The following is a 19,439-nucleotide window of genomic DNA, read 5'->3' as shown; positions in this document are numbered from 1 at the left end:
TCATAGAAATATTTGAGTTCCCACTGGAACAATAACATTTTGCCACATTCCTGCATACGGTTGCTACTCAGTTCTTATGTATATTGTATCTGTGTTTAACATCCACATTGAGAACACCTACAAATATAAAATGTAAATAAAGTGAGGAATAAATCCTAAAATCCACACTGCCCCTCACCCCACCCACCCCAAGCTCATTTCCTCATTTCCTCTTTTATAGATAGTCTCCCACACAACTTTCATTCTCCTAAACTGACAGCTGCAAACACTGATCAGCACATCCTTCCATTCACTTAACCCTATAGAATACATACCCTCTCTCCCTACAAATAGCTATATAGCCCACATCGATAGTATATACTTTTATTTATTTTTTTTACTATTTTTGTTTTATTTTCATTTACACACCTCATACCACTAACATCAATCCAAATATGACCATACTGATATTCTTGATAACCCTTTTCTCACTCCAATTTTGTTCACATCATTACCGCCATAAGCACACACCCCAAACTGGAAAACAAATTATCATACACCATGGCCTGCTCTGTTGCTGTAACTTATCTGCTGAGTGCTGGTGGAGAGTTATAAAAAATAACCCTCCTACCCCACCTCACAAAATTATAAAGTATCCCATTCACTATATGGCCAAACAAAAACTATGTCCAAATTCCTATTCCTTATGTTACTTGCCCTTACAAATGATGTAGAGTCTAACCCTGGTCCCCCAACAAATTCCATTCCTAACCTTCCAGTCAAAAAAGGCCTCTCCTTTGTGCACTGTAATATCCGCATCTTACTATCAAAAATCGATGCACTGCAAGCTTGGTGTTTACAATACAAACCCAAAATCATTGTGATATCTAAATCGTGGCTAACTGCAAAAATACCTGACTCTGCCATTGCAATACATGGGTATTTATGCCATAGAAATGACAGAGCAAAGAGAGGAGGCAGCATTGTAATTTATGTTGACAATTCCACAAAGTACACCCCCTTAAAAAAATCTAGCTCTCCTGCCACCTTTGATTTCCTTTCTGGCACAATTGTGATCCCGTGCAGTAAATCAATCATTGTTGCAGGAATCTACCGCCCACCTAGCTCCCCTGTGCATTCCATTTCTGACATAGCACATCTCCTTAGTGAAACCATAGCTCAAAACCCAAAAAGTGAAATTTTGGTTTTTGGAGATTTTAATATTGATTGGCTGAATCCAAAAAATAATAGTTGTTGCTCGCTGTTTAAATCTTTGCAGCTAACGCAATTAATCTCCTCCCCAACTCGCGTAAACATGAAAAGCCAAAATTACACCCTGCTCGATTGGATTCTCTCCACTTCTCCCGACAGAATCCAGGAGGCAGGTGTTCAACCTAACAATTTCAGTGACCACTGCTTATTGTACTGCGTGCGCAAAATAAAGGCGACTAAATCCTCTCCCAAGGTTAAAATCACCAGGTCCTTAAAAAAATGTAATCTTCAATCATTTCTAAATGACATCAAGAACCTCCCCTGGCACAGATTATAGCTAATCCCAGAACTAGACTCTGCAGTTGAATTCTTTCAGTCTGAACTCCTACAAGTTTGGAATTTACATGCCCCGCTGCGTAAATTGAGAGTAAAAGGAGCACACTTAAATTGGATCACAGCTGACCTCATTCAAATGTACCAGTTTCGGGATTCATTGTGGTCAAAGTTCAAGCATACCGGCTCTATGAACGATCACTGTGTATATAGACAATGGCGAAATATATGCACTAAACAAACAAAATTGGCCAAGGCCCAATATTTTTGTAAAAATCTGAACAATAACATATCAAACCCTAGAAAGTTTTGGAAAATCATAAATAACTTACACACTCCACCAATCCACTCCCAACCCTCCACTGTCAAAGTGGACAACCAAACCCTGCAACTTCCCTTAGAAGTAGCAAATGCCTTTAACAATTATTTTGTCGGATGCTCCACCACCCTGATTGACAAACTAATAAATGACACGCATCCTGAAACTACAAATTTGGATTAGGCTCCTCTAAATCTGCAAAGACCCAATATAGAGAAGTTTAATTTTAGACCTGTACCCATCAGTGTCGTTAAGAAACACCTTAAAGGGACAGTCTACACCAGAATTGTTTTTGTTTTAAAAGATAGATAATCCCTTTATTACCCATTTCCCAGTTTTGCATAACCAACACAGTTATAATAATATACTTTTAACCTCTGTGATTATCTTGTATCTAAGCCTCTGCAAACTGCCCCTTTTTTCAGTTCTTTTGACAGACTTGCAGTCTAGCCAATCAGTGCCTGCTCCCAGATAACTTCTTGTGCACGAGCACAGTGTTATCTATATGAAATACGTGAACTAACACCCTCTAGTGGTGAAAAACTGTTAAAATGCAATCTGAAAGAGGTGGGCTTCAAGGTCTAAGAAATTAGCATATGAACCTCCTAGGTTAAGCTTTCAACTAAGAATACCAAAAGAACAAAGCAAAATTGGTGATAAAAGTAAATTGGAACATTGTTTAAAATTACATGCTCTATCTGAATCATTAAAGTTTATTTTGGCCTAGACTGTCCCTTTAATAATCTAAAAATGAAAAACCAGTCTGGACCTGATCAAATCCCAGCAATGCTGTTGAAGCTCAGTGCGCCAGCAATTGCTAAACCTGTCACAACCGTAATTAACGAATCCTTGGTGTCTGGATACATACCCAAATTTTGTAACACTGCAAGAGTAGTGCCTATCCATAAAAGTGGTGAGATAACCTTGGTTTCTAATTATCGCCCAATATCATTACTCCCAATATTGTCAAAAATATTAGAAAAGTGCGTCCATACCCAACTATGTGAGTATTACCAACAATCTAACTATCTGACCCCTGATCAATCAGGTTTTCGCCCGAACCACTCCACTACTACTGCCCTCCTAAAAGTTTGCAACGACATCCAAACTGGCATGGAACAAGGAGACCTAACTGGAGCTATTTTCCTTGAGTTTGCAAAGGCATTAGACACATTAGACCACGACATACTACTGCTCAAACTAAAAAAACTCAGGTATTGGTGATCGTCCACTAACCTGGTTTCGATCATATGTTACGGATCGATCACAATATGTCTCCATTTCTGACAGCAACTCCCTCCCTCTCCTAGTTACGTGTGGTGTTCCCCAAGGTTCCATGCTCGGCCCCCTACTATTCACATTATTTATAAATGATCTGCCAAATGTCTGCAAATCCTCAACTGTACGCAGACGACACAGTAAGCTATACAAGCAAATCCGATCTGCTGCAGCTTGAGGCAGTGCTCCAAGACCAGTTCACAGAGGTAGAAAAGTGGATCTCAAAAAACAAACTCTTCCTAAACACTGACAATGATCTTTGGAACAGTACCTAAATTACACAAACTATAAAATTCCCATCTACGCATCAAAACAAAATCAAATTGCACGATGACCGCAGTCTACTCTTTCAAATACTTGGGTATGTTGTTAGACAAAGAAGCAGAAAAACAGCAGCACCTTGTAAATGCAAAAAATCTTCCTTTATTGGTTTAACATCATGGCAGACAAGAGATACAACGTTTCGGTCATACACTGACCTTAATCATGATTAAGGTCAGTGTATGACCGAAACGTTGTATCTCTTGTCTGCCATGATGTTAAACCAATAAAGGAAGATTTTTTGCATTTACAAGGTGCTGCTGTTTTTCTGCTTCTTTGGATTCTACAAGGGACTATTGCAGGGTCCCTACAGCGTGCACCTATTTGCCTGGGTACTAGTGCTGGGCCTTTTACACTATATACTATGTTGTTAGACCCCATTCTATCTTTTGGCCTCCACATAGAAAAACTTGCATCTAAACTCTATCCAAAACTAGGTGCCCTGTACAGAAACAAATCCTGTCTAAGCCCTACAGTAAAGGAAAAGATTGCACAGCTGATGCTGATCATGGATTATGGGAATGTAGTATATGCACCTGCACCGCAAACTCACCTTAATAAACGTAATACATTGTATAACTCGTTCTGCCGCTTTGTGCTACAATGTAACTACAGGACCCACCATTGTGACATGCTAAAAGAACTAAACTGGCTGTCGCTGGAATCCAGACGCACCCTCCATCTTTCCAGCCTTGTGTTTAAGAGCTTTTCTGGGAAGCTCCCACCCTACCTGAGCAGAATGCTCTCCCCGGCTGTTCCCACCTCCTATACCCTCCGATCCAGTACCAGCACATTATTTAGTTTGCCACAATACAAAAATAAAGCAGCTCGATCCTCCTTTTCCTACAGAGCACCACAATTATGGAACGACCTCCCGCACACTTTCAAACCTTCCCCAAGCCTAAAATCCTTTAAGAGATCCCTCTCTGTATATCTCAAAACAGAATGCACCTATTATGGTTGATAATATATATCCTACCTGTTCTATGTTAAATTTGCATATATTATGTATTAATATTGTTTTTGTATTTTATTGTACACTATTGTATCAATGCAATGTTTTGTGGACCCAGGAAATACTTGAAAATGAGAGAAATCTCAATGTATCCTTCCTGGTAAAATATTTTATAAATAAATAATACATTGAGTATTAAAGGGGCATGAAGCCCACATTTTTCCTTTCGTGATTTAGAAAGAGCATGCAATTTTTAAACAACTTTCCAATTTACTTATAATATCTAATTTGCTTCATTCTCTTGATATCCTTTATTGAAAGGTATATCTAAATAGGCTCAGTAGCTGCAGATTAGTGGCTGCATGTAGATGTTTCATGTGATTGGCTCACCCATGTGCATTGCTATTTCTTCAACAAAGGAGATCTGAACAATGAAGCAAAATAAATCATAAAGGTAAATTGGAATGTTGTTTAAAATTGTATTCTCTATTTAATTCATGAAAGAAAAGTTTGGGTTTCATGTCCCTTTTAATATTTACTTTTTAGTTAGACAGGTGGTTTCAAACCATCTTTTTTAATTAAATTGTTATATGGTCTTAGATTGTAGCTGTATAAAGCTTAACAGTATTTATTGAATACCCTAGTATCTATTAAAATTAAACAGGCTAGTGCAACAGTACTTACTATCAGGGGTTATGTGAAGGTATAGGACGATTGTTCATATTAAAGTGAAGGTCAATTTTCATGTGAAAGTGCCCGGTTTTTAAAAAAAACTATTAAAAGCAAAAGGCACTTTCATTCATGAAAATTGACATTTCAGCCGTTTTTTTTTTAAAATATACTTTACCTTTTCTTCTTGAAGCCGTTCCAGTGCTTCACCAGCCCGTTGCAAGCCTCTTCATACAATGACGATTCCGGCATCCTCCAATCACGGCTTCCCCCCCGGGGTAATCATTTCCTGAGACAACGCCGTGATTGGAGGATGCCGGTTTCATCATTGCTGGGTAAGTAAACCAGGAAGAAGCAGACGGGGCATCGTTTCAGAAAGGCGATCCGGCGTGTCAGAAGAACAAGGTAAGTATTTTTAAAATACGGTGCTATGTCAATTTATATGAATGAAAGTGCCCCTGTTTTTAATAGGTTTTTTTTTAAAAACCGGGCACTTTCACATGAAAATTGACCTTCACTTTAAATGATCAGCACTAAAATACAGTAAACACATTTTCCAATTAGTTTTAGTTATGCATAGCATATAGTAAAATATGATTATCTTGGTTTAGACTAGTATACAGGTAAGCATTGATATGATAGGAGAAAGCAGAACAGCATTTGATTGGCTGTACTACAACCATTACTTTATTTTAAAAAATAAAAGGCTGATGGGGGAGGGGGTTGCTGGTTGCCAGGTGCATGACTGAGCACTGTAAGAGATGTGTAGGGACCTTTACCAAACCAAATGTTTTGGAAGACTTTATCATAAGATGTGCAGCGCTACTGCAATGCATTACTTTCACTACATGTGTCATTTTTAATGTTCCTTGCTGCTTGCACTTCAGATAGAAATCTGAACAGACCAGATAGGCCTTTTGGTTCTTATTTGCCTTCAACATCTGTTTTACAGGTCAATGATCTTGAGAAGGCAGTGTCTGCAGCCCACACATATCTGCAGAAGAATCCCACACATGAGATGACAGTGCGCTACATGAATTACTACAAAACCCTCATGGAAGTGGATGAATTCTTGATAGACCTGGAGTCTCAGCCTTATGAGGTTAGTTTAATTAGACTATACAGTCTATTGGCACTTCACACTTTCACCTTAAATGGACATGAAACCCAAAATTTTTCTTTAATGATTCAGATAGAGAATACAATTTTAAACAACTTTCTAATTTACTTCTGTTATCTAATTAGTTTTATTCTCTTGGTATCATATGTTGAAGGAGCAGCAATGCACTACTGGTTTCTAACTCATGGGTGAGCCAATGAAAATCGGTATGTATATGCAGCGACCAATCAGCAGCTAGAACCTAGGTTCTTTGCTGCTCATGAGCTTTCCTAGATAAAACCTTTCAGCAAAGGATAACAAAGGATAATTTTGGGGTTTCATGTCCCTTTAATTATCCTTTTGCCCAGTAACACTGCTATAGGCCCATCACACAAATTCACATCCTCCTATACCAACGGCTAGATTACGAGTTTTGCGGTATGAGTGAAAAAGCAGCATTAAGGCTCTTTTTCACTACCGCTGGTATTACGAGTCTTGCAGGTTTAGGGGCACCGCACACTTCTTTGGCCTTAACGCAACATAATTACTTCCTTTTTCAATGGGACTTCCATAGCGCCGGCATTACGAGTCTGCCTCGGAGGCCAAAAAGTGAGCGGTACACCCTATACCGCCAAGATCCATACCGTAAACTGAAAGTCAGTAGTTATGAGTTTTACGCTACAAAGCTGTAACATAAAACTCATAGCTAAAGTGCTAAAAAGTACACTAACACCCATAAACTACCTATTAACCCCTAAACCGAGGCCCTCCTGCATCGCAAACACTAAAATAAAATGATTAACCCCTAATCTGCCGTTTCGGACATCGCCGCCACTATAATAAACATATTAACCCCTAAACCGCCGTACTCCCACATCGCAAACGCTAATTAAATATTAACCCCTTATCTGCCGCCCCTAACATCGCCGCCCGGTACCTACATATATTACCCCATAATCTTCCGCCCCCAATGTCGCCGCCACTATATTAAATTTATTAACCCCTAAACCTAAGTCTAACCCTAACACCCACTAACTTTAATGTAATTAAAATAAATCTAAATAAAACCTACTATTAATAACTAAATAATTCCTATTTAAAACTAAATACCTGTAAAATAAACCCTAAACTAGCTACAATATAACTAATAGTTACATTGTATCTAGCTTAGGGTTTATTTTTATTTCACAGGCAAGTTTGTATTTATTTTAACTAGGTAGAATAGTTAGTAAATAGTTATTAACTATTTACTAACTACCTAGCTAAAATAAATACAAATTTACATGTAAAATAAGACCTAACCTGTCTTACACTAACACCTAACCTTACACTACAATTAAATCAATTACCTAAATTAAATACAATTAACTAAATTACAAAAAAACAAACACTAAATTACACAAAATAAAAAAAGAAATTATCAGATATTTAATCTAATTACACCTAATCTAATAGCCCTATCAAAATAAAAAAGCACCCCCAAAATAAAAAAACCTAGCCTAAACTAAACTGCAATAGCCCTTAAAAGGGCCTTTTGCAGGGCATTGCCCCAAAGTAATCAGCTCTTTTTTTTTACCTGTAATAAAAAATACAAACAACCCCCCAACAGTAAAACCCACCACCCACACAACCAAACCCCCAAATAAAATCCTAACTAAAAAAACCTAAGCTCCCCATTGCCCTTAAAAGGGCATTTAACTCTTTTTCAGTGCCCACACCCTAACCTAAATATAAAACCCACCCAATAAACCCTTAAAAAAACCTAACACTAACCCCCGAAGATCCACTTACAGTTTTTGAAGACTCGACATCCATCCTCAACGAAGCCGGCAGAAGTCTTCATCCATACGGCATATTCATCCATCTGGTGCGGAGCGGGTCCATCTTCAAGACATCTGGCGCGGAGCGGGTCCATCTTCAATCAACGTCTTCTTCCGAATTAAGTTTCCCTTTAAATGACGTCATCCAAGATGGCGTCCCTTAGATTCCGATTGACTGATAGATTTCTATCAGCCAATTGGAATTAAGGTTGAGAAAATCCTATTGGCTGTTGCAATCAGCTAATAGGATTGAGCCCGCATTCTATTGGTTGTTCCAATCAGACAATAGAATGTGTCGGCGATGTTGGGGGCAGCAGATTAGGAGTTAATAAGTATAATGTAGGTGGCGGCAGATTAGGGGTTAATAAGTATAATGTAGGTGTTGGCGTTGTCGGGGCGGCAGATTAGGGGTTAATAAGTGTAAGATTAGGGGTGTTTAGACTCTGGGTTCATGTTAGGGTGTTAGGTGGAAACATAAATTTTGTTTCCCCATAGGAATCAAGGGGGCTGCGTTACGGAGCTTTACGCTGCTTTATTGCAGGTGTTAGGCTTTTTTTCAGCCGGCTCTCCCCATTGATGTCTATGGGGAAATCGAGCACGTAAAAACAGCTCACCGCTGCTTTCAGCAGCGCTGGTATTGGAGTGCGGCATGGAGCTCAATTTTGCTTTACGCTCACTTCTTGCTTGTTAACGCCGGGTTTTTGTAAACCTGTAATATCAGCGCTGTAGGGAAGTGAGCGGTGACAATAACGTGCAAGTTAGTACCGCACCCCTCTTAACGCAAAACTGGTAATCTAGCCGTAAATTAACAACCTTTGGAACTATTGACCTCCCAAGAAGGTTCTTCTGCATTCACAAATCCCAGCAGGCATTGCAAGAATCTGCTGTTTGTTACTATGTCTAATAATCCCTTCAAATATTCTGACCATATGTGCTTCTGAAACAGAAAACCCTACTTTATACTAATCAATTTACCTTAGTGGACAAATGTCCTATGAATATTCTTGTAACTAACTTTGACAAGTTATCTTGCTCCTCTGCATTTTAGACACGGTTCCTATTGCCTGTGATGTTTGAGGGTGCAGTTGTGGAAAAGGGTGTTTTTATTTCATATCTGATAGTCTAGTCCCTCCTTTGGCCTGAAGTAGTGGGAGCTTGTGTTGAGAATGTAAAATACAAATTAGACCCCACTATTATTTTATTTAAAGGGACAGTAAAGTCAAAATTAAACTTTCATGAATCAGACAGAGCATGTCATAAAAAAACTTTAAATTTTACTTCTGTTATCAAATTGTATTTGTTCTTTTGGTATCCTTTGCTGAAAATATACTTATGTAGACTCTTGAGCAGCAATGCACTGCTGAGAGCTAGCTGATGATTGGTGGCTGCACATATATGCCTTTTGTCATTGGTTCACTAGATGTGTTCAGCTAGCTCCCAGTAGTGCATTGCGCCTTCAAGAAAGGATACAAACAGAGTGAAGCAAATTTGATAATAGACTAGGAAATATGTTTAAAATTGTATTCTATATCTGAATCATGAAAGAGAAAAATATTGTGCTTCATGTTCCTTTTTAAGTGCATGAGGTTTCAGGTCGTAGTTAGGGGGCTAATGCAGTGTTTGTAGTTTTTGTTTTGCTTTTTAAAAAAAAAAAAAAAAATTATTGAAAGAATAACAGAAGAATGAATTTATTAACAAATGCATTAGTTATTCTTTCAATTTGTGTAAGTGCCAATATTGCTTTCCTTCCAATGGCATGGAGAGTCCACAATTCCATTCATTACTGTTGGGAATTCAACACCTGGCCAGTACAATTTTAACAAATAAATTAGTTGATTTTTGCATGAGTAAATATCTCTATTATATGGTGTCTAAAAAATAGTTGTTTTCTGGTTTAATTTTTTTGACTTTTTTGAAAAAATTCCTTACCCAGTGCTGCTGCATTTGGCGCACAATGTTCTGTGGCAGAATTGTATATGACGTTATGTGGCTCCTTCCTCTTTCTTCCCTCACAGTTATGCTTTTGTTGTTTTATTTTTCCCTCCATACTTTGTCCTTGTCTTTTCTTTCTTTTTATTCTTCTTTTTTTTTTTTTTCCAGGGAATATTTGTTAAAGCTGTAAAGTCTTATAATGCAGGAGACTTCAGACGCAGCATTGAGGACATGGAACAGGCTCTGCCATTGTATTACAAATCATACGACCACTGTCTGTCTAGTTGTGAAGGCACCTATGAGATGAGAGAATTCAAAGATTTTTACCCAGCAGTTGCTGGTAAGTACAGGATGCATTACAGCCATTGGTTTCAAGATTTATGAACCTGCTAAGTATTCACTAATAAATCAGATGCTTCCCTGGCAGGCCACAAGATGTGTTTGCACTGATACATAAGAAACCTGCACATACAGTAACATCTGTGTGTGAGTACTGTGACCTAAGTAGGCAAATAGGCAGGCCAGGGTATCGGCTACCTCAGAGACATATGGAAATCTGACAAAAAAACACAGTTCAAGAAAGTAATGTATAATTATTTTATTACTTTATTTTTAATTAATGAAAATAATAATAATAAATTGTTGAAAAAAACAGGAAAAACAAAACCACTATTTCCCTAGGAGATAGACTTCTTATATTTCTTAAAAAGATAGGACTAACAAGGAATAGGCAGCTAAGGGGTTACTATAGCACTCAATCTCACTCAAAAAAGTCAAAAATAAAATCATACATACTTTATTATTTATGTTTTAAAATCTAGGATAAATATCCCTAGGAACCTTTAAATTACCCACAACCGTTTATTAAACTAAAGTTTAAAAGTAAAATACGGCCGCCAAACACTCTTCTGTTTCCTGGCCGAGAACTGGAAACATCGGCGTCAGGTGGCTGGAGTGAATGGTCGACCTATAATCAAAAGTGCGGAACAAACGCGTTTCGGCTCTAATATCGCCTTTCTCAATGTTACACTTTCTTTGAAAAAATGAATAAGCAGAGGCTTCGGGGTGCAGGACTTAAATATCCATAGAACAATTGCTCTCTACCAATCCGGTACACTTCCGGGAACCTCCGCCTCCATGACAGCCAATCAGCTTGTATTTCGGCACACGCCTATCGATAGTAGTGTTGTGATTGGAGGAATATCGAGTGATATTGAGCTTAGCTATGAATTGCCTGCACTTAGAATGGAATGATATAATGTAAGCATTAAAAAACATAAAAAATTCTAAACTGATGTGGTAACATATATCTATGCTTAAATACTGTAAACGAAGTAAGTGCAAATATCGTATGGATTAATTGTTAATAAACTTCCACATGCTGTAATAATGATACGATTAGATTATTAAGAAACACAAAATAACTGTAAGGTACTTTTAAAATACTCACGACCATATTCCCACTGGTTTAGTGGTATATAGTTATATCCTCACTATGTTTTTGCACGTACTAATAATTCTAAATCTAAAAAAGTACATATTTTCAATTTACAGAACAGGAATTTCCACCAATTTTTGCCCTTAAATAGAACATCAGGGAATAATTATCTAACTATCTACCATAAAGGCAGTGATCAGTCTCCCTAATGCCAAGTTACAGGTACAAGGTGGGCAATATATGTTTATTCAGTTCATAGATCATGTTTAAATGCTCACAAATATTTAGATATACCCCCAATAATTGTTAAATTCATTCATGCCATTGGGTATAACCGAGTTCAGATTGAAAATCCATTTGGTTTCCATTTTTAACAATCTTTGCTCGGTGTCCCCACCTCTTATCCCAGGTTTTAGTTTTTCCAGTCCCCAACATTTCATTGCATTGGTGTTCCCCTTATGAGACATTAGAAAATGTTTGGCTACACTAGTGATTTGTTTCTTTTCTACATCTCTCTGGGCTGTCCTAATATTGCTAAGATGTTCAGTCATACGTGTGCCCAGGCATCGTGTGGTCATGCCAACGTAGAGTAAATCACAGCTGCAGGATATGCAATAAATCACATTAGTGCTTTGACAATTAATATGTTCTTTTATTGCCCATTTTTTACCAAACCTATCCATTATATATTCTTTTTTAACCATATGTTGGCACACTTTACAGTGTCCACATGCGACAGAACCTTTGTGTATAGGATCCCTTTTAGCATTCCTATCATAATGACTAGTTACTAACTTGTCATTAAGGTTGCTAGCTCTCCTATAAGTCACCAGTGGTCTATCTGTTAACAATGGTCTCAATAATGTATCCTGGGTCAGGACATGCCAATGTGTTTTAAGAATGTTGGTAATCTTATCACTCTGAGGTGAGTATGTCGTGATAAACCTGATTGGGGTATTACTTTCTCTTGATCTTGGAGTGAGTAACTCCTTTCTATCTTTCAGCAATGCATTATTATATGCCTTGGCTAGTATCTTTCTTGAATAGCCTCGTTCTAGCAGTCTCTGTCTCAGATCCCTAGCTGATTCTTTATAATTCTCAATAGTGCTGCAGTTTCGTCTCAGACGAATGTATTCCCCCATTGGTAACCCTCTAATAGTATTAGGGTGGTGGTAGCTACTTGCATGTAGGATATTGTTGGTAGATGTAGGTTTCCTATATGCATTAGTTGCAATGGAGTTATCAACCTTCTCAATATAGAGGTCTAAAAATTCAACCTTAGACTTTTCTACAGTAGATGTAAGGTATAATCCAAAGGGATTATTGTTGAGAATATTAATGAATTCAGTCAAAAGGTGTTCAGGTCCATCCCATACAAAGAATATATCATCTATATACCTGGACCAGTGGGATACGTGTTGGGTGAGATGTTTGAGATCCTCATGGAAAACCACGGTTTCCTCCCACCAGCCAGGTATATATTCGCGTATGTAGAATCGCTCTACACAAGCATTAAGACTCAGTGGGGATGTAGAGCGATTTCTTATTACTTATCCAAAAATACCAATATAAGTCAAGAGGTGAAAGAGTTTCTGCTCAATTTGTTGGAATTTGTTTTGACACACAACTTCTTTGTTTTTGACGACAAGTTCTTTTTACAAGTATGTGGCACGGCCATGGGCACGTTGTGTGCCCCTACATACGCGAATATATACCTGGGCTGGTGGGAGGAAACCGTGGTTTTCCATGAGGATCTCAAACATCTCACCCAACACGTATCCCACTGGTCCAGGTATATAGATGATATATTCTTTGTATGGGATGGACCTGAACACCTTTTGACTGAAATAAAGCACTAATGTGATTTATTGCATATCCTGCAGCTGTGATTTACTCTACGTTGGCATGACCACACGATGCCTGGGCACACGTATGACTGAACATCTTAGCAATATTAGGACAGCCCAGAGAGATGTAGAAAAGAAGAAACAAATCACTAGTGTAGCCAAACATGTTCTAATGTCTCATAAGGGGAACACCAATGCAATGAAATGTTGGGGACTGGAAAAACTAAAACCTGGGATAAGAGGTGGGGACACCGAGCAAAGATTGTTAAAAATGGAAACCAAATGGATTTTCAATCTGAACTCGGTTATACCCAATGGCATGAATGAATTTAACAATTATTGGGTGTATATCTAAATATTTGTGAGCATTTAAACATGATCTATGAACTGAATAAACATATATTGCCCACCTTGTACCTGTAACTTGGCATTAGGGAGACTGATCACTGCCTTTATGGTAGATAGTTAGATAATTATTCCCTGATGTTCTATTTAAGGGCAAAAATTGGTGGAAATTCCTGTTCTGTAAATTGAAAATATGTACTTTTTTAGATTTAGAATTATTAGTACGTGCAAAAACATAGTGAGGATATAACTATATACCACTAAACCAGTTGGAATCTGGTCGTGAGTATTTTAAAAGTACCTTACAGTTATTTTGTGTTTCTTAATAATCTAATCGTATCATTATTACAGCATGTGGAAGTTTATTAACAATTAATCCATGCGATATTTGCACTTACTTCGTTTACAGTATTTAAGCATAGATATATGTTACCACATCAGTTTAGAATTTTTTATGTTTTTTAATGCTTACATTATATCATTCCATTCTAAGTGCAGGCAATTCATAGCTAAGCTCAATATCACTCGATATTCCTCCAATCACAACACTACTATCAATAGGCGTGTGCCAAAATACAAGCTGATTGGCTGTCATGGAGGCGGAGGTTCCCGGAAGTGTACCGGATTGGTAGAGAGCAATTGTTCTATGGATATTTAAGTCCTGCACCCCGAAGCCTCTGCTTATTCATTTTTTCAAAGAAAGTGTAACATTGAGACAGGGAATATTAGAGCCGAAACGCGCTTGTTCCGCACTTTTGATTATAGGTCGACCATTCACTCCAGCCACCTGACGCCGATGTTTCCAGTTCTCGGCCAGGAAACAGAAGAGTGTTTGGCGGCCATATTTTACTTTTAAACTTTAGTTTAATAAACGGTTGTGGGTAATTTAAAGGTTCCTAGGGATATTTATCCTAGATTTTAAAACATAAATAATAAAGTATGTATGATTTTATTTTTGACTTTTTTGAGTGAGAGTGAGTGCTATAGTAACCCCTTAGCTGCCTATTCCTTGTTAGTCCTATAGTTATTTTATAAGGGGTAGCACCGGAATTTATTCTATATTCCAGTCTCACCAAGTTTATAGTGTAGTGCCAGTTTTTCTTTTTTTGTTCTAATAATTTCTTAAAAAGATACAGATACCAGATGACTATTTGATTTTATTTTGTAGCAGATCTGGGTTAGGAGTCTACCCGGCATTTTCTCCAGGCCAAACAGGTCCAGATTACACAAAGCTCTAAAATAATATTTTTTTATTCTTTATCAATAAAACTGGATGTAGGCATCTGAGGTGATTATTTCTGGCAGTAATATTTCCTCCCACTGCTTTTCAACAAAGGATTTCAAGAGCACAAAGTACATTTGATAATAGATATAATATCATTTAGTATTTCTTTCATGTAATTGGCAAGAGTCCATGAGCTAGTGACGTATGGGATATACAATCCTACCAGGAGGGGTAAAGTTTCCCAATCCTCAAAATGCCTATAAATACACCCCTCACCACACCCACAATTCAGTTTTACAAACGTTGCCTACTATGGAGGTGGTGAAGTAAGTTTGTGCTAAGATTTCTACGTTGACATGCGCTTCTCAGCATTTTGAAGCCCGATTCCTCTCAGAGTACAGCGAATGTCAGAGGGACGTAGAGAGTGTTACCTATTGAATGCAATGATTTTCCTAACGGGGGTCTTTTTCATAGGTTCTCTGTTATCGGTCGTAGAGATTCATCTCCTACCTCCCTTTTCAGATCGACGATATACTCTCATATACCATTACCTCTACTGATAACTGTTTCAGTACTGCTTTGGCTATCTGCTATATGTGATTGGTGTCTTTTAGTAAGTATGTTTTTTATTACTTAAGACACCTCAGCTATGGTTTGGCACTTTATGCATTTATATAAAGTTCTAAATATATGTATTGTACTTATATTTGCCATGAGTCAGATTCATGTATTTCCTTTTGCACATTGTCAGTTTCATATTTGGGAAAGTTAATATTGAGAAATATTTTTCTTACCTGGGGTTTAGTCTTTTTTTTTAATTGACTACTTGTTTCAAATTGCGGGCTGTCTTAGGCTCGCGGGTGCACTAAATGCTACACTTTATTGCGTCATTCTTGGCGCGAGAATTTTTTGGCACAAATTTTTTGGCAGGGTTGCGTTGTTAGTTATGCGAGTGTGTCATTTCCGGACATGGTTGGCGCCAAAAAAAAATTCAGTTACGTTGTGCATCATACTTGGCGCCAAACCTTTTTCATTATTTATTGCCCCATTGCTTTTGCCTCTTGCCTTTTTCTATGTCAGAGGGCTATGCTATTTGCATTTTTTCCCATTCCTGAAACTGTCATATAAGGAAATTGATAATTTTGCTTTATATGTTGTTCCTTCCTCAGACATTGACACTGACAAATCTACTTATTTATTTAAAATAGAGTATATGCGTATTTTGTTAAAAGAAGTGTTAATTACTTTGGATATTGAGGAAGCTAGTCCTCTTGATATTAAAACCAGTAAACGTTTAAATGCTGTTTTTAAAGTGAAGGTAAAGTAATCCGGTATTGAAGACAACCAAGCATTTCTCAATATTACCTTAATATAGTCGCTAGGTTATTTTTTAGTTTACTGCTATAGTTTTGTAAACAAATATATTTCAAATTCCCTACCGTTTTGCTGCAGACTCCTCCTAAGCCCTACTTCCGTGTTCTGCATTGTCTGACGGTCTCACATCCTCTCTGTGCCACTCAAAAGCGCGTTCCCAATTCAGACTAAACCGCGCATGCGCTATTTGCTGATGCGGCTTTCCACTGCGCATGCACCATGTCCGTGAAGCTCATGACGTAGTGAGGGATTCCTAACTGTAAATAGGAGGCATGCATGACACAGGAGCGCGCACGGTTTTCAATACAAACAAAATTCAATAGCGCCTGCGCAGATGATTAAAGATGCAGATGACGTGGAGAGGCGGCCTCCTAACGGCCGATATTTCCACTGGCTAAAATAAAAACGTGACCAAAAGTTGAAAAAAAAAAAAATACGGGTTGAATTTTCGTAAGTTTAGAAATTGCTTTATAAAGGTGATAACTTGAGTTATACACAAATATATAAAAAAAAGATGAATGAAACTTATATTAATTTTACACCATTAATGCTATTCTTCATTGAACTTAAGGTAACTTTACCATCACTTTAAGCCTACTGTGGTTACTCCAGAGGTTTTTCCTATTCCTGATGCTATTTCTGACATGCTTTCTAAGGAATGGAATAAGCCAGGTACTCCTTTTAATCCATCTGCAAGGTTTAAAAAATTGTATCCTTTACCAGCAAATGCAATAGAGTTTTGGGAAAAGTTCCCCAAAGTTGATGGGGCTATTTCTACTCTTGCTAAACGAACCACTATTCCGATGGAAGATAGTACTTCCTTTAAAGATCCTTTAGATAGGAAGCTTGAATATTATCTAAGGAAAGCCTATTTATATTCAGGTCATCTTCTTAGGCCTGCAATTACTTTGGCTGATGTTGCAGCTGCTTCAACTTTTTGGTTGGAGAATTTAGCGCAACAATAATTGGATTCTGACATATCTAGCATTGTTCGCTTACTGCAACATGCTAATCATTTTATTTGTGATGCCATTTTTTATATTATCAAAATTGATGTTAGATTCATGTCTTTAGCTATTTTAGCTAGAAGAGCTTTGTGGCTTAAATCTTGGAATGCTGATATGACATCTAAGTCTAGACTGCTATCTCTTTCTTTCCAAGGTGTAATAATTTATTTGGTTCTCAGTTGTATTCTATTATTTCAACTGTTACTGGGGGGAAGGGAGATTTTTTTGCCTCAGGATAAAAAAACCTAAGGGTAAATCTAAGGCTTCTAATCGTTTTCGTTCCTTTCGTCAAAATAAGGAACAAAAACCTAATCCTTCCCCCAAGGAATCTGTTTCCGATTGGAAGCCTTTCTCAAATTGGAATAAATCCAAGCCTTTTAAGAAACCAAAGTCAGCCCCTAAGTCCGCATGAAGGTGTGGCCCTCATTCCAGTTCAGCTGGTAGGGGGCAGAATAAAGTTTTTCAAGGATGTTTGGGCAAATTCTGTCCAAAATCAATGGATTCAGAGCATTGTCTCTCAGGGGTACCGAATAGGATTCAGAGTAAGACCTCCTGTGAGAAGATTTTTTCTCTCACGCATCCCAGTGAATCCAGTAAAAGCTCAGGCTTTCCTGAAGTGTGTTTCAGATCTGGAGGTTTCAGGGGTTATCATGCCTGTTCCCTTTCAGGAACAAGGCCTGGGGTTTTATTCAAATCTATTCATTTTCCCGAAGAAAGAAAATTCATTCAGACTAGTTCTGGATCTGAAAATTTTGAATCGTTATGTAAGAGTACCAACTTTCAAGATGGTGACTATAAGGACTATTCTGCCTTTTGTTCAGCAAGGACATTATATGTCGACAATAGACTACAATAGACAGGATGCTTACCTTCATATTTCGATTCATCCAGAACATTATCAGTTCCTGAGATTCTCTTTTCTAGACCAGCATTACCAATTTGTTGCTCTTCCATTTGGCCTAGCAACAGCTCCAAGAATCTTTTCAAAGGTTCTGGGTGCCCTACTCTCTGTAATCCGAGAACAGGGTATTGCGGTGTTTCCTTATTTGGACGATATCTTGGTACTAGTTTAGTCTTTACGTTCTGCAGAATCTCACACAAATCAACTTGTGTTGTTTCTTCGAAAATATGGTTGGAGGATCAATTTACCAAAAAGTTTTTTGATTCCTCAGACAAGGGTCACCTTTTTAGGTTTCCAGATAGATTCAGTGTCCATGACTCTGTCTCTAACAGACAAGAGACGTTTGAAATTGGTTGCAGCATGTCGGCACCTTCAGTCTCAGTCATTCCATTCAGTGGCTATGTGCATGGAAGTTTTAGGCCTCATGACTGCAGCATCGGATACGATTCCTTTTGCTCGTTTTCACATGAGACCTCTCCAGCTTTGCATGCTGAATCAATGGGGCCGGGATTATACAAAGATATCACAATTAATATCCTTAAATCCCAATGTTTGACACTCTCTGACGTGGTGGTTAAATCACCAGCAGTTAGTTCAAGGGGCCTCTTTTGTTCAGCCAACCTGGACTGTGATCACAACAGTTGCGAGTCTTTCAGGTTGGGGAGCTGTCTGGGGATCTCTGACAGCACAAGGAGTTTGGAAATCTCAAGAGGCGAGATTACCAATCAATATTTTAGAACTCCGTGCAATTCTCAGAGCTCTTTAGTTTTGGCCTCTGTTGAAGAGAGAACCATTCATTTGTTTTCAGACAGACAATGTCACAACGGTGACATATGTCAATCATCAGGGTGGGACTCACAGTCCCCTAGCTATGAAAGAAGTATCTCGGATACTTGTTTGGGCGGAATCCAGCTCTTGTCTAATTTCTGCGGTTCATATCCCAGGTGTAGACAATTGGGAGGCGGATTATCTCAGCCGTCAGACTTTACATCCAGGGGAGTGGTCTCTCCATCCAGATGTGTTTTCTCAGATTGTTGAGATGTGGGGGTCTTCCAGAAATAGATCTGATGGCTTCTCATCTAAACAAGAAACTTCCCAGATACCTGTCCAGGTATTCTCAGGCGGAAGCAGTGGATGCGCTGACACTTCCTTGGTGTTATCAACCTGCTTATATCTTCCCACCTCTAGTTCTTCTTCCGAGAGTGATCTCCAAGATCATCATGGAACAATCGTTTGTGTTGCTGGTGGCTCCAGCATGGCCCCACAGGTTTTGGTATGCGGATCTTGTTCGGATGTCCAGTTGCCAACCTTGGCCACTTCCGTTAAGGCCGGACCTACTGTCTCAAGGTCCATTTTTCCATCAGGATCTCAAATCATTAAATTTG

General features: G+C 38.2%; 1 protein-coding gene across 1 annotated transcript in view; it reads left to right on the top strand.

The window, feature by feature from the left end:
- The window catches only part of P3H4 (prolyl 3-hydroxylase family member 4 (inactive)), a 79,254-nt gene that overhangs the window by 6,931 nt on the left and 52,884 nt on the right, over positions 1 to 19,439 (top strand). The window contains exons 2-3 of the mRNA XM_053698859.1: positions 6,019 to 6,168; positions 10,086 to 10,257. Of these exons, the coding sequence (XP_053554834.1) occupies positions 6,019 to 6,168; positions 10,086 to 10,257 (322 nt within the window). The remainder of the gene's footprint in view (positions 1 to 6,018; positions 6,169 to 10,085; positions 10,258 to 19,439) is intronic.

The sequence above is a fragment of the Bombina bombina genome, chromosome 1 (assembly GCF_027579735.1).
Source record: "Bombina bombina isolate aBomBom1 chromosome 1, aBomBom1.pri, whole genome shotgun sequence".
Lineage (NCBI taxonomy): Eukaryota > Metazoa > Chordata > Amphibia > Anura > Bombinatoridae > Bombina > Bombina bombina.
Note: the sequence above shows the minus strand (reverse complement) of the source record. Positions and strands in the feature narration are given on the sequence as shown.